Raw genomic sequence first — 17,390 nt, 5'->3', positions numbered from 1 at the left:
ATGAATTTAATGAGTTTGAGGGATAAGAGGGGGAGTTGGAAGTCTCAAGATCAGTTGGTGATAAATGATTCTTTCAACTTTGCTGTAAGATCAGAATTGGTAGATTACTCAGTAATCCGTCCCTAGCTGCCTCACTTTAATTTGTGTGCGGATTGGTACGTAATTTGGTGAAGGTAGACTCGTAGCTTGTACTTGTTTCTTTTTTAAACATATATTATTATTCATCATTTTTTAAACAAGTATTTAAAATTTAATGACATATCTCCTTTTAATTAATTACTCTTATATATATATATATATATATCAATTCTATGATAAGAATCGTCTATCGGGTATGAACAATGATGAACGGTAATTTTTGTTCATCCATGTATTTCTTTTCTTTTCTTTCTTTTTTTTTTGTGATGTTGTTTTTGTCATTTTGTTAAGCACATATCATGTATTTCATCCATGTATTGTATGTAAATGATTGTCTTTTAATGGGGAGGGGGGGTTTGAGTTTTGAGGAAAGGGATCGGCTGATAGGATTATTTGTGTCAGTGCGTCAAGTTGAGTCTTGGAGAAAGGGATGGTTTAAGTGTTGGGGAAAGGGATCGACTGATGGAAGGTTTTGTTTGTGTTAGTCGACTAGGGTTTTGTTTGCTTTTTTTTTTTTTTCTTCTGTGTCCATCGAGTGGTTGAGGCTTTTCTTCTTTGTTTGGTTTCCTAGAAAGGTGGACAAAAATGGAAGAAAATAGAGGACAAATTATCTGGAATATTTAATTTTTATTGTTTCAACCAACTTTGATTAGAAGTCGGAAAAAAACCTGGAAGATGAATTTTACTTTTTAGTCTGAAAGTATACATATCCCATTTAGAACAGATTGAAATGGGATATCAAAGGTATAATGCATGTATGTTAGTCAACATGAAAGCAAAAAACACAACGAACACGATAATCTTTTGCGGAGCAAAGCATATTTGTGACCTTTCGAGGCTATAATAGTTTTTACAAAAACCATTCAAAAATAAAATCGAAAACACATGTTGAGTAAATACTTGGGAGGAACTCTAAGACACCATCTCAGTTGGTAAGTTCAAAATCTCCTCTTTCATTCTCAGGTTCAAGCTATGCACACAAATAGCAACCATGTTTTGCTTTTCCTTGAATTTCTGCTGTTGTCTAGAATTTATGTAGTGAGTTTCACCTTCCAATAAGGATCTATAAATAGGTTTAAACCCACCCGTTAGAGTTCAAAGTACATCAAACAATTCTTGATGTTTGCTACTTGTGCAACAGCAATTTTTCCTTCATTTTCAGCTTATATCTTCACTATATAAGGCAGAAACTTTGGCTTAAATTTCATTTGCTAGATGACTAAGTTTAGCCATCTATTCTTACATTTTTTTCTTCCAATTCTTGTTTAGTTGGGTGTGTAGCCAAGTGCAGGGAAGTCAGAAAGGAGCATAAATTGTGCAACCTACAGCTTAAAGAGATGAGATGATTTTCTGCCCTGTTTTCTTATAAAGAGAGGAACCCAAGATGTGTACAATTTCTACAAAAAATTCTGCTATAGGTTCAGCTCTACTTCTTCCTATTCTTGAATCACTTTTTAATGATGCAAGCCTTCATTTTTACGTGTTAAATCAGTAGAGGTTAGTAAGTTTCTTCCCTATTGCATTTCCTATCTTGCTTATATTTTCTTTCGTAGTTTGCATCTTTCACCATTATGTTTTCCCGTTTGAAGATCCGTAGGTTTGTATAGGTTGAAACTGATATCTGTTTCTTTGCTGCCTTTTGTATCCACATTGATAGAAGATAATTTTAGTAAATTTACGCTTGATTTTGACTGAAACTTTCCCATCTCTTGCATGTAAATGTACAATCTACATTGTTTTGCCTCCATGAATGTATTGATTCTCCATTGAATTCTTTGTTTTTTGGGATTTTGGATAAACTTGGATTGGAGCAACATGTATTATATTACAGCATGGAGACAAGGAACATGAAGGGTGGCTTGCAAAGAAATTACTTGCTAAATTAGTGGTTGGCCAAGTGATTTTATTATGAAGGAATGAAGTTCTTGTTCTAAGTTTCTAAAGCAATTATTATTTTTATTAGATGCCTACAAATTATTTTAGTATTTTTTTTAGTGTATAGAGGAGAGATTCTTTAGCCATGAGTTGTTTTATGTCTCAATTCTGAATGCTAAGAAAAACAAGTCCCCATTTCGTTAACCTGCTCTATAAATTGTGATCATATGATTGTTTTCGTTCATCATATCTAATCTCTCTAAAAGATATGTTTTACAGTTTTTAGTTGCTTTGAATTTTCGTGGATTCTTGTTTGTCTTTCACTGAGATTTATTTCTTTTTTAAGTATTGATTTTGCAGGACCCTTTTTTTTTGAAAACTTTTTCTTGTTAAAGCATATGTTGTTTTGTAGTGGAGCTTCCAAGTTCCATCCATTATCTTAGAGAGCAAAAAGATCTACACAATTGAACTATCAGAAGTGGAGCTCCTAAAGTTTAAACCTTCTGTAAATACTGAATCTGATAATTTGGAATGGCTCACAGCTTTATATTAACAAAAAAAAAATGTGCAGGAAAACATCTGCATCATATATGCTCCTTGTTAGGAAAAAACTGGAATTTCAATTCCCAAAACTTGTATCAACCTATGGCCTATTTTAACTCATTTGTCTTTGAACTAATGTTTTTATATTCTAATTTATGTAAGCATGTACTTAACTATCATTATCCAAAAACATTTGCCAGAATTTATTTTTTTTTTTCTTATGTATTACATTATTGATTGAAATCATTTTTTTTTATAAAAAATATATTATTTTTTGAAAATAATAATTTCATCCAACTAGGCTAACGTGTTTTGCACATTGCTCCAGTCCTAGTATGTAAATATATATATATATATATATATATATATATATATATAACGACTAAAGAAAAAGGAAGTACAAAACGTCGGCAAAATTAAGAACTGTAAAATATTTTTACAGTTCAATCTATAGATGTTATATTTTATATTTTATTATTATTTTTTACTTATTTTTTTTTTATTTTTTATTTTTTACTTATTTTTTATTACTATTTAATATTTTATTATTACTTTTTTATTATTATTTATAAATATTTTTAACACTTTTCAATATTTCTTACTATCCAAACTTATCGTAAAAGTGAAAATTTTTTTTACTCATTTGAAAGTACTTTTTGTTTCTTGGAACACCTTTCGTAGAAAGTACTTTATTGTTATATGTGGGCCTGGGCAAAAAAGTTGTAGGACCGACCCGTCCGAAGAATATGACCCAACCCGATCGATCAATGTGAGTTAAATGTATTTTCAGGTCGAACCCATCAACTGTCAGTTTTAAGTTTTAACCCGTCTAAAGTCACGCAAATGAAACCCAACATTCCCATTCTCTTCCTCATCTCTCCTCTGAGTTCTTTGGGTTTCTTATCTGTCGCGGCTTTTGTTTTGTGGTCGAGAACGATGTAGTTTCTTCTCTGGACGAGGGCTTGATGGGCGATGGAGCGGTTGGCGACGAAGATAGCCGAACGGGAGCCGATATGCAGAGTAATGATGGGGCCATACCTGGTGTGGAGATTGCGGAGTATGGGCTCAAGCTTGTAGAAGGACTTGCGAAGCAAAGAGAAGTTGCCGATGATGGGGATGTTAAGGGGTCCGAGAGGGAGTTGCTTATTTCTGGAGGATTTCTTGAAGACGAGAAGGTTGGGGCTGTGATACAGAGTGAGACGATGTTGATGAACCAGGTCTCCATTGTCAACCTCAACGATAGGATTATGCTCAGTTTAGTTCAGTATTCGACCAATTATATGTGGCAATTCATATGATTGCAGGTGCTGATCAAGGCACAATGTTGAAGCAGGCTGTACTGCTGATTTCCGACCCACTGCCATAAGAACATTTTTTCAGTTTTTTTTTGGAAAAAATGTGTCGATCAGACCCGACTTTTAGCGGGTCAGGTTGAGCTGGCTTGCAAAACAATGAGGGTCGGATCGGGCCGGGCCTAGATACTGCACGGTTTGGTCGGGTTGCAAGCTTAGTTATATGTTTGGTTTATGCAAATAGCGGGATTTAAAGCTAAAGTAGTACATTTTTTAAGAAAAAAATATGTGACGTCTAAAAGTGAAAATCATTTTTAAAAAAATTAAAATTTTTAAAAGTGGTTAATTTTTTTTTTTAAAAAAAATTAATTTTTAAATGATTCTGAGTGAGTTGCTACAGTTTGTTTGATTGATGTTTCTGGTTTTCTAAAAAAAATAGATGACCTTCATTTTTTTTTTTTGAGAATAGTGAGAATCTTTTTTTTGTATATATTGTTGGATTTGTATATTTTGTTAATTCCCTTTTTTGGATTTGTATATTATTTGTGATTTTTTTTTTTTTTTTTGGTTTGTCATTTCTACTTATCTTTTAAAAATGTTTAAGGGATTTAAAGAAGTGTTTGTGAAAAAACAAATAATTTTTTTTTTTACAATTGGTGAAGAATTTTGGTATTTTAGAAATTGGACTTAACAAAACATCACCAAACCGATTTTTATGTATCTTTTAAAATGTTTAAGGGAGTTAAAAAAAAATGTTTGGAAAAAACAAAGGAAAAAATACAATCGGTGAACAATTTTGGTTCATTTTTCTAGGCTTTTACTGTTTTATTTTTTAATTAAAACTCAAGAATTTTATTAAAAATATAGATATGCTTCTGATTATGCAAAAATTAATTAATTGGACTTAACCAAACAAGACTAATTAAATTGGTTTATGCTGCTTGGGTTGATGAATTTGTGGTTTTTATTTATTTTTTACTTTTTCATGTATATTTATCTTTTAAAAATGTTTATTGCAGCACAAACTTCATAAAAAAACGATGATTCAACTTGGTACAAACCTTGATTGACTCAAGCAACAATAACACAAAAACTTCATTGTCCTCTCAATTGATCACATACAAGATGACACCAATTAATGATCAATTATGCCACAAACCAACCAACTAGTATTTTGAACTAATCTTTTTGTTAAACTTGTATTAAACAAGTTTAGCAAAATGATCAATTTGTTGAACTTGTATTAAACTATGGTGTATTTTGAACTAATCTTTTTTGTTTTTTAATCTATTTTGAACTAATCCTTTTTGTTTTTTAATCTATCCAAATATGTAATTATTATACTTAACTAACCTATCATTATTCAAAGATATTTATCAAAATTTGTTTTTTGTTTTTATGCATTAAATTATTCATTAATCAATTTTTTTTTTTTTTTGTAAAAAATCATATTATTTTTATAAAAAAACTGTTTCACCCACCTATATATTCTACCAAACGTGCAAAGCTCCCGACCTAGTATATAATATATGTTGGAATAAAGGGACTGCAAAACAGACAATAGTGAGAGAAAGTTTGCTTCAAGGCGCGTTACAATGTCGCTTTCCTTAAGACAATATTCGCCCCCACCAATAACGGTATGCACACGGGTTACAAGCAAATTTGCCTCCAAGATACAATGAAGCCTAGAACAAGTCTGTTTGTCTAACTGCGTTATGCACACACGAAATTAGACCCCGAATACCCTCAGATTTTGCTATTCAACCAAGAAATTAGAAATCTGTTCTCTCGAGAACAAACAGATTCTAACAAGTTCTAATAATATGAAGAAGTGAAGAACTTGGGAGAGAGAGAATTCGAAATTATATTCTGTTCTTCTCAAATGGCAGGCCAATGGGTCTATTTATAGATGACCAAAGGTTGTGAACGAAAAGTTATAACTCTTCGTATTTCTGAAAACTGTTCAGAACCAGTACATATATTATGTCTGTTGCCAAATGACACAACAGTTGGACTTAGTCCAATGGTTGCCTTGCTTCCACTTGAACTGGATGGCACCAGTTCGAATCATGAGACGCACACTTTCGGAGTTTTATTTTCATTTTCCCAAGCATTGCAGCACCTCGCTGCATGTGCCTCGCGCGCGCCCCTTGACCCCAAACATTGCAGTGCTTCACGCATGCACCCCTTGGTGCTGACAGCACGCCTCTTGGAGAGGCCTCTAAATAAATCCATAAAAACCTTTCCTTCGGAAGAGGTGTGGATCGAACCCAGTCCATGGGTTTACATGGGAAGCATCAATACCACTAAACCAGTTAAAGGCTTATGGTTGCAAACAAAAACACAATAATATAGCCATTATAAGTTTCCATAACTTCTCTCTTTCCAAACTAATTCACAACTTCCAAAAATAAATCCCCAAAATATTATTAATAATAAATTTTATATATATACTATTTTGAAAATATTTCCAACAATCCCCCACCATTTTCAAAATACATCCTGGTTGGAATAGGAAAACTTATACATAAATGAAGGTGTCTTTTGGACTTGAACCTTCACATAGTGAAAATACATCAAAGCTAACCAGAATGGCATAGTAGACAATGCTTTGAACTAGCGATTCTATACGATTAGCCGGATATATCTCACATATAAACTTTCTTCTCTTTGGGTAGTTCATAAAAGCCGACACGTGGATTGGCCTTGTGTCTATATCCTGGTTTCATGAGCGCTCTAGTGACAAAGCCGTAATTCGCATAGGAGGCGGCACCACCCCCGACACTCATATAGGTAGACTTATCAAAAGTGTCCTGTAACTAAACACTTTAACATAACCATGTTATAAGTCTATTAAGAGCTTATTGCTCAACCTCTCCTTTTCATTACAGTACTAAGCACTTCAAACTTTGGGATGATTAAATTAGTTTTAAAACTAATTTAAATATTACAGTGCTTGCAAATCACGAACATATAATGTACTTTGCTCATTGAACTCAAGTCTTGATATGTTCAAGAGTTGAGTCGAGTTTCCATTATTGGTGATTTTATTGTATTGGCTTTAAACTCATCCCCTTTGATGTCTTCCACATCAAATCCCTTGCAAGTCCTTTAGTTAATGGATCTGCCAAATTTTGACAAGATCTCACAAAATCAATTGTAATTACTCCATCTGTGAGTAATTGCCTTACATAGCTATGTCTTAATCCAATATGCCTAGACTTGCCATTATATATATGGCTATAGGCCCGCGACAGTGTAGCCTGACTGTCACAATGCAAAGATATTGGTGGCATTGGTTTTGGCCAAATAGAAATCTCTATTAATAAGTTTCTCAGCCACTCTGCCTCTTTGCTACAAGAAGCTAATGCTATAAACTCTGCTGCCATGGTAGAGTCAGTTATGCATGTCTGCTTCTTTGATCCCCAGGAGATTGCTCCTCCACCAAGGGTGAATATCCACCCACTGGTTGACTTGTGATCATCATGCTCAGTTATCCAACTGGCATCTGAGTATCCTTCTACTACCGAAGGAAATCCGCTGTACTCAATACCATAATTTATGGTATTTTTCAAATATTTGAAAATTCTTTGTACAGCTATCCAATGAATATGACTTGGGTTACTAGTGTACCTACTAAGTTTGCCTACTGCAAATGCAATATCAGGTCTAGTACATGTCATAGCATACATTAGACAACCAATAACTCTAGCATATTCAAGTTGATCCACTGCTCTCCCAGTATTAGGATACAATTTAAAATTTGAATCAAAAGGTGTAGCCATGGGTTTGCAATCAAAGTAATTAAACTTTTTCAATATTTTCTCAATATAATGTGATTGGGTTAGAGTTATACCATTATCATTTCTTATAATTCTAATACCCAAAATCACATTTGCAATACCCAAATCCTTCATATCGAAATTTGATGACAAAAATTTCTTAGTACTTTCAATGCTCATATTATCAGTGCCAAAAATCAACATGTCATCCACATATAAGCATATTATAACACCTTTATTCCCATTGAACTTGCTGTAGACACATTTATCAGATTCATGTATCCTAAAACCATTTTTCACTACAGCTTTATCAAACTTTTCGTGCCATTGTTTTGGTGCTTGTTTAAGTCCATAAAGTGACTTAACCAATTTACAAACTTTATGTTCTTGGCCAAGCATGACAAACCCCTCGGGTTGTTCCATGTAAATTTCTTCTTCTAACTCACCATTCAAGAAGGCAGTCTTAACATCCATTTGATGGATTTCAAACTTGTAGATGGCTGCTAAGGCAATCAAAGTTCTGATAGTAGCAATCCTAGCAACTGGTGCGTAGGTATCAAAATAATCTAACCCTGCCTTCTGGGTAAAACCCTTTGCTACTAGTCTTGCCTTAAACTTTTCAATTGTTCCATCTACTTTCAGTTTCCTTTTAAAAATCCATTTGCAACCAATAGGTGTCGAACCAGGGGGTAAATCTACTAATTTCCAAGTATTATTACCCATGATTGAATCCATTTCATCATTAATAGCTTCTTTCCAAAAAGCTACATCCTGAGACTTCATAGCCTCTTCATACGCCATAGGATCATTCTCAACATTGTGTGTAATCATGATTTGGTTACAAGATGAATCTCTTGTACCATCTACCAAGTACACAACAAAATCTGGTCCAAATGACTTTTCAGTTCTGACTCGTTTACTCCTTCTTGGTTCAAATGGTTCACCAGATTCACCATTATTTTCAAGTGATCTGTCTAATTCCACTATTTTATCATTAAAAAGTGGAATTTCACTGAATCTATTTTCAAAAAATTCAGCATCCCTGGATTCAATCACTGTATTGACATCAACAGAACCGTTAGGTTCCACAACTAGGAATCTATAGCCAACACTGTGATGTGCATAACCTAAGAAAATGCACTCAATGGCTTTTTGTCCTAACTTCTTTATCTTAGGTTCAGGTAATCTAACTATGGCTCGACAACCCCAAACTTTAAAATGATTTAAGTTTGGTTTTCTTTTCTTCCATAATTCATATGGAGAAACTTTAGTTTTCTTGTGGGGTATTCTATTCAAAATATAGCATGCTGTCAGCATAGCTTCTCCCCAAAAACTTTTGTTTAAACCAGAATTAGTAAGCATGGCATTAACCATTTCTACTAAAGTTCTGTTTTTCCTTTCTGCTACTCCATTTTGTTGTGGAGTGTAAGCCATAGTAGTTTCATGAATAATGCCTACAGATTCACAATAAGCAGGAAAGTGATATTCACCTCCTCTATCGGATCTAAGACATTTTATCTTGACATCACATTGATTTTCTGCTTCATTTTTATATGCTTTAAAATTATCCAAAACTTGGTCTTTTGAATGCATCAAATAAACATAGCAATATCTAGAGAAATCGTCTATAAAAGTCACAAAATATTTTTTACCTCCTCTAGTAGGCGTGCTATGCATGTCACATACATCACTGTGTATTAATTGCAATAAAGATGAAGTCCTTTCTACTCTAGAAAAAGGTTTTCTTGTAATTTTTGTTTGCATGCATATTCTACATTTATCTATCATATCTTTAGCATATTTAGGAATTAAACTTAAATTAACCATGTCATCAAACTTTCTAGCATGAATATGTCCTAAACGACAATGCCATAAAGAATATGAATCAAGCATATAAACAGAAACATTCACTTTATTATTAATATTGAGTTTGAACATGCCTTCACTCAGATATCCCTTCCCCACAAAATTACCCCCTTTGGTCAGAACAAATTTATCTGACTCAAAGATTAATTTAAACCCATACTTATTCAGAAGACTACCAGATACAAGATTTTTCCTAACTTCTGGTACATGATATACATCCCTGAGAGTAAGCACTTTTCCAGATGTGAACTCCAAATCTATTGTGCCTTTGCCTTTAACTGTAGCAGTGGATGAATTTCCCATGTAGATAACGCATCCATCTTCTTCCGACTCATACTTTTTAAACAAACTCTTGTCTTTGCAAACATGTCTTGTTGCTCCTGAGTCAATCCACCAAGAGTTGTCTCCTTCGAGAATATTGACCTCAGAAATCATGGCCATAAAATTCTCTTTGGAGTCAGAGTTTTGTTGTTTCTTTTTAAGGAAACGACAATCTCTCTTGTAATGGCCTGGCTTTCCACAATGAAAGCAATTTACACTCAGTTTCTTCTGATTTTTGTCTTGGAAGTAACTTTGTTTTCTTCCAAAGTTATTCTTTCTCTTCCGATTTTCATATCCAGATTGCTTGGGTTATCCAATTTTGTGAGTCTTCCCTTCCTCTACCATATGCATATTGGAGGTCAAAGAGTCACACTCTTCTTTACCATCTCTGAGCCTTATTTCCTCTTCTATACGAAGATGTTGGCTTAGATCTTCCAGAGACATTTCCTCATTTCTATGCTTTAGACTTCTTTTGTAGTCTTTCCATGATGGAGGAAGTTTATCGATAATGGATGAAACCGATATAGAATCATCCATCTTCATATTGTGTTGAGTGAATTGATCAAGAATATGCATAATTTCATTGAATTGTTCAACAATAGGCCTAGAGTCTACCATTTTATAACTGAAAAATTTGGTAGCCAGAAATTTCTTACTTGTAGCATCTTCTAAGAGATACTTAGCCTCAAGTGCGTCCCACAGATCCTTGGCGGTTGCTTTGTTCTGGTACGCGTCGAACAATGTGTCAGACATTGCATTGCAGATGTGACCCTTGCAGATGTAGTCGTCTTGTTCCCACTTGATTCTTGCCCGACTTTGAGCAATTGTCTCGTCCTCATTTGCAAACGGCCTAGGAGTGGTTAGAACATACACTACTTTAAGACTGGCCAGGAGAAAGTGCATCTTCTTTTGCCAGCGTCGAAAATTGGCTCCATCAAAACGTTCGAGTTTAACAAAATCCGCAGCAAACTCTCTCAAACTATGTGCCATTAATAATGGAATATTGTCTTAAGATTGTTGGAAAAAAGGGGCTACAAAACAGACAATAGTGAGAGAAAGTTTGCTTCAAGGCGCGTTACAATGTCGCTTTCCTTAAGACAATATTCGCCCCCACCAATAACGGTATGCACACGGGTTACAAGCAAATTTGCCTCCAAGATACAATGAAGCCCAGAACAAGTCTGTTTGTCTAACTGCGTTATGCACACACGAAATTAGACCCCGAATACCCTCAGATTTTGCTATTCAACCAAGAAATTAGAAATCTGTTCTCTCGAGAACAAACAGATTCTAACAAGTTCTAATAATATGAAGAAGTGAAGAACTTGGGAGAGAGAGAATTCGAAATTATATTCTGTTCTTCTCAAATGGCAGGCCAATGGGTCTATTTATAGATGACCAAAGGTTGTGAACGAAAAGTTATAACTCTTCGTATTTCTGAAAACTGTTCAGAACCAGTACATATATTATGTCTGTTGCCAAATGACACAACAGTTGGACTTAGTCCAATGGTTGCCTTGCTTCCACTTGAACTGGATGGCACCAGTTCGAATCATGAGACGCACACTTTCGGAGTTTTATTTTCATTTTCCCAAGCATTGCAGCACCTCGCTGCATGTGCGCGCGCCCCTTGACCCCAAACATTGCAGTGCTTCACGCATGCACCCCTTGGTGCTGACAGCACGCCTCTTGGAGAGGCCTCTAAATAAATCCACAAAAACCTTTCCTTCGGAAGAGGTGTGGATCGAACCCAGTCCATGGGTTTACATGGGAAGCATCAATACCACTAAACCAGTTAAAGGCTTATGGTTGCAAACAAAAATACAATAATATAGCCATTATAAGTTTCCATAACTTCTCTCTTTCCAATCTAATTCACAACTTCCAAAAATAAATCCCCAAAATATTATTAATAATAAATTTTATATATATACTATTTTGAAAATATTTCCAACAATATATATATATATATATATATATATATATATATATGGTTTTTGAGATTCATGTCGCTGTTGTTGAAGAGATCATCAAGAGATTCATGTCTCTGTCGTTGAAGATCAGATCAAGAGAACGATATTACTTTGCACGCCAAAAACAAGAAAAACTTATTATATATGGACGTACGTACGTTTTAATCTGTGCAAAATAGAATTAACTGAGATAACAAAATACAAATCATGATGAGAAAGAGGCGTACTCGAAGAACATCATGAGTACCCATTTCGTGATCATGAACTAAAGAAACCAAATTTACAACAATCTTGATTCATCATGTGTATGCAGTAGTACTCGAGATGATCAACTATTAAGATCACCACCACACTCATCAATGTTTTATATAGAACAGAAAACATGATAAGCAGGCACCCACTGATCCTGTACGTCCTCTACTTTGCTAATTCAAATGCAAATTATAATTTGAAATTAAGAAAAAAGAAATGGTATAAAGAATTGATCAGCTAGCTACTACTTCAATTACATTTCTCTTTAATTTATCGTTTCCAGCTAGCTGCAACTGAAGTTAGCTGAAAGCGCTCCTAATTAAAATCATTTCAATCTTTCTCCGAACTCAGTCGGACATATGAACACGGAGTCTACGCATAGACCACCTTTGGTGTGTGTACAGTCAATCTGGTCCATCGAAAACTTGATCTTCGTGGGCGTGTTACGGTTCTGATCATCATGATCAACGACAAAGTCACCCACTTGGTAATGGATCCATTTGCCTGTTTCCCGCAGGTAACATCCATGAGAAAGTACTACTGCATGCTGATCACCAGTACCGTTCGATATTGTAGATAGCTGAAACCGGACAGGTTTGATGTCCCACCCATGTACTTGATCAAGGTTACAGACCCTTCGAGCAAATCGTTTCGAGGCTTTGCCTAGCTGAAGCCGGAAGAATAGGCTGTACTTGCCAGGTGGAAATTCGAACTCCAACTCTCCAAGTATTTCAACCCACCAATTTTTTTTAAGGTACGCAATTGTGTGAAATCTGGCATACATGATCAAATTAAGAACAGTGATCAACATGAGCGGTTCATTATCAATAATAGCTTTATATAGCCGGGAGTAAGTACATATATATATATATATATATATTTTTTTTTAATAATTTCTTGACGGTATCACTAACCAAACTCATCTCAACTTATATCAACTCATCATTATAATTTTTTCAAATCTTAATACAAAATATAATAAACAATTCAACTTTTTCAAATCTCAAAATAATAATAATATTAAAAAATAATATTCTAATAATATTTTATCATCTCAACTAAACTCAACTCAACTCACTTCAATATCCAAACACAACCTAAATCGCTAGAAATTATCTTGTCTTTCTCAGATGTCATGTCGATCATGACATGATTTCTATCAGTACTCTTTTAAAAGTTATAACGTACGTAATACTTACAACTAAATGATCAAATTATGCAGTTCGACACTCCATCGAAACCTCCTTATTTAAATGGAAAATATAGCAAAGTATGTAATTCCTTTCTCAAACGACAGTGGTTGGAAAATTATAAAGTCTCAGAATAGGTTTGAAAAATCAAACGTTTTACAGAAAAGCTAAACTAGCAAGGAACTTAATATATATATATATATATATGCACACACAATTATTAATAAGACTTAAAATTAGGGAAGGATTAAAGCCATGCTAGCTCAAAGCTAGCCATCTAACGAGAAAATAGATTAAAGTCAAACACCATGTCCACAAGGCAAGCTATGCCATAAAAAAATAGAATAAATTTACTTAATTTGAGGGGTTAAATAGACTTTGTGATCATGTCCTTAATTAAACTACATGTTGTCATATTGGGAAAAGTACTAATACTACTTATTTCTTGATCCGATCCCCATGATCAACAGCATATATACAGTAAGATCATATATACACAATTAAAAAAAGTTCCATTTGACCACAATTATATATATATATATATGGAACTTGAAAACAAATATCTAGAGAAAATAATCAACTAGAGCAAGGACTTTTTAATTAGTTTTCTATGTTTTCATTAATAAGCTGTTTTCACCTCGATTAATGCAGCTACTAATAGAAACCTAGGAACTAGTTCTAACATTTGTAATTTTTAAACATTAAGGACCCGTTTGGATAATGAGATAAGATGAGATGATGAGTTAAGTGTTGAGAAATCTCACACGGCTTAGGAACAAACTCATCCTGAGCTTTATAAGAAGTTACCTTACTCCTTCTAAATGCCTTTTATGGAGAGAAATATGTGTTTCTATAATATTGTATCAGAGCAGGTTAACTTATGACCGATAATGGGTTCTTGCAACCTACATACGATGATGGTATCAGAAATACCGACCCACACGTGAGGGGGTGTGTTGAAAAGTCTCACACGGCTTAAAAACAAACTCATCCTGGGTTTTATAAGGAGTTACACAACTCCTCCTATTAAACATTTTTTGGGGAGAAATTGGTATTTCTATATTGAGATGGTTTGTGAATAGTACTGAAATTATTAGTTGAAATTAGATAAGATGAGATAAGATGAGGTGAGATGAGTAACCTATGTATCCAAACGGACCCTAATTATTACCGCTAGCTACAAAAAGAGGATCTTTTTGAGAGAGTTTAATCAAAGACTTTCAGATCTTGAAATTCTGAGCATGATTTCTGGATCATCTTGAAAGCAAAAGTCCATTTTGGAAACCAAAACACAATCGCATTAAATTGAAACTCTCACCTGGATTCCTCAGTCGGAAGATAATTCCAGTATCTTCGATCATCTATCCCAGTTATCCTCAATGCCTTCGACGAAATCAACATAAAGATCTTACCACTACTCTTGTCCAACCAAACTTCCTAAAGAATAAGAACAAAAAGATCATACATACATATATACATACATACATATATATTACTTATATAGTACATCTAACATAGTAAGGAAAAAAAGGTTTTTCTCTATAAATATATTAGCTAGCTAGAAGGAAAGTTGGTAGAATTTTACTAATCCAACCAAGAAAAAAGTTGGAATTTGGGATACGAAGATGAAGGAAGTAGGAAGATCTCAAGTTTTAGGGAATTTAAATCTTGCAATTAGCTCACTGGAAACAACACTATATATTGAAAATAGGTCTATGTTGCTGTTTAATCAGTGTTACTCGTCACTCGCTACCAGCTGTAGACCACCAGCGAGCGAGAGAGAGAGAGAGAGAGAGAGAGAGAGAGATTTACCTTGGTGCCATGATCAAAGCTGTTGGGTCTACACAGTCTTGCATAAATCTCTTTCTTAGGCAAGTTCTCGGGGTTTCCATGTAGAACTTTGTCAACAAGGAACTTATGATCCGTAGGCAACTTCGACTCCCACACAAAATCAGCCCAAGAAGCGCCACGAAAAGTTTTGTTCAGTTGGGCTAATTTACAAATTTCCGGCGGATCCAGGTACTTGAGAATGGATGCTATACAATTCTCCGGCAAGTCATCCAGACCGGGCTTCGATGGAGAACAAACTCCATAATTCTGATTTGCTGCAAAACCAGAGAAACCAACCCCCATGAACGAGAACATGAAAAACTTCAAGACAAAGGATCGATCAAAGCCTACTAAAAAAATGGGTTTGAAGATAGAGAATCATGAGGTGATAAATTCGATGAGAGACTGGATGAGAAAGAGGTGATGGTGCTGCCATTTTCATGTATAATTAAGTAGGCCTTGTAATTCTTGGGCAATTGGCATGAGAGAGAGAGAGATCAGAGAGTTGATTATATATATATATATAAAAATATGAGGAGAAGGAATAAAGTAAAGTTTTCTAAAAGGGACGTGGATATGTGTGTGCATGGAATATGTTGCGTGGGTTGGAATAATGATATGCTATTGACTATTCTCGCACGTTTTTGGAGCCCGTGGAAAAAAAAAGGGGCCGGGGACCAAGCAATAATTCAGAGAATAATTAATAAAATAATTTTACATATCACGATGAGATAATCAACATCGTATAATTATTTAAAAAATAATCATATTTATTATTAAAAAATTAATTTTTATATATATTTTTAAAATAATTACATAATAATTATACAATTTACGATTATAAATATCTTTTTTCTATTTATTAATATCGGTGGGACTCCGAATTCCAATTTTATATTTTGTGATTCCGAAATTAAATAATTCATTAACTACTAAAAAAATGCAACTAAAATATAAAATACTGAAGTAGTTTATATGATTAACGTACTTTCCTGCCGAGAGTAGAGGGTCTTTTTTGGCTCTCTCTGTCTCAAACCTAATTGGAGATTAGTATTTATGTTTTTTAATTAATTTATCAAATTTCAGGCTTAACTGGAACCAAGATTATTTAAAAAAAAAAAAGAAGGAAATAACTAAAAAATAAATATTGAACCAACACGGCCTCAAAAAGTTGTATACATCTTATAAAAAATTTATGTATAGTCATTTTTACATATTTTTTATACACTCTACTAATATAATTAGCTGAATCGTTTGTTTTTAATATAAAATAATTATTTTGATCAATTATATCAATAAAATATTAAAAAATATATGTATTTAATAAAACTCTTGAAATGTTTAATAAATCATTCAAAACTAATTTTTTGTAAGTTACCTTTTTTAAAGATGTTTTAATTTACTTTATTTGTAAGTTCCTAATTAATTTTCAAACCACATTTACCAAAGATAAATGATAAATGATGCGACGGTCGATGCCCGCTTGTTGGAAATAGATAGTATTAATTCAGTATAGAGCTTTTGGTTATTATTGTGTTTAAAAAAATTAAATTGATAAGTAAAATTATTAAAGAGCTTTTGGTTATTATTGTGTTTAAAAAAATTAAATTGGTAAGTAAAATTATTAAAGTACTCTATCACCACGTTTGGATTGAGATTCATGATTTCAATTAGTCTCATTATTATAATTATTTTAAATTTTTATATAAAATATAATAAATAATTTATATTTTTAAAATTTAAAATAATAATAATATTTTATAATATTTATTTAAAATTATTTCATCTAATCTTATCTTGATTCATTATTAAACGATAATTTTCTTAATTAATATTGTGTTTAAAAAATAAATTAATTAATAAGTAAAATTATCCCTCGCGCGTGTTCTGCGAGGCACATTTTCAAGTGTACAAAGATCAATGATAAAAAAAAAAAAGGTATTACTAAATTAAGATTTTCTTTAGATTATTCGAGCAAATGACACCTCGATCGAATTCACGTGAAAACAGTCCGGAAACAGTAGTCTTGAACCCAGGCCCAGTTTATCATCATGTCGATGGTATAGACCCAAAACACGTGCGGAACAGATTCAAGCAAAAAAATCTAATATATAATTCATATCTCAGTACGACATTATCTACCACCTTGAAAATTGATATTTTTTAAAAGGAAAATGCTATACGAACCGATAGTTCAAACCGATAATTCAACCGATGCCACATGTCTTTTTTTGAGTGGCCTGTATAAAATATTTAAAAAATAAAAACTGCACAGATAAATTCATCTCTTTCTTTCTTTTTTTCTACACCCCCTCCCTTCCCTTCAGC

General features: G+C 33.5%; 1 protein-coding gene across 1 annotated transcript; it reads right to left on the bottom strand.

Moving 5' to 3' along the window:
* Positions 1–11,945: 11,945 nt before the first annotated feature.
* On the bottom strand, positions 11,946–15,554 carry LOC109012118 (F-box protein PP2-A11-like). Its single transcript, XM_018993617.2, has 3 exons — positions 15,045–15,554; positions 14,551–14,669; positions 11,946–12,815 (listed from the first exon to the last, which is right to left on the bottom strand). The coding sequence occupies exons 1-3, from the start codon at positions 15,375–15,377 to the stop codon at positions 12,368–12,370; spliced, it is 900 nt and encodes a 299-aa protein (XP_018849162.2). The 5' UTR covers positions 15,378–15,554; the 3' UTR covers positions 11,946–12,367.
* Between the last annotated feature and the right edge of the window lie 1,836 nt (positions 15,555–17,390).

Source organism: Juglans regia, chromosome 10 (assembly GCF_001411555.2).
Source record: "Juglans regia cultivar Chandler chromosome 10, Walnut 2.0, whole genome shotgun sequence".
Taxonomy (NCBI): domain Eukaryota; kingdom Viridiplantae; phylum Streptophyta; class Magnoliopsida; order Fagales; family Juglandaceae; genus Juglans; species Juglans regia.
The sequence above is the reverse complement of the archived record's forward strand: the minus strand, read 5'-3'. Positions and strand labels throughout refer to the sequence as shown.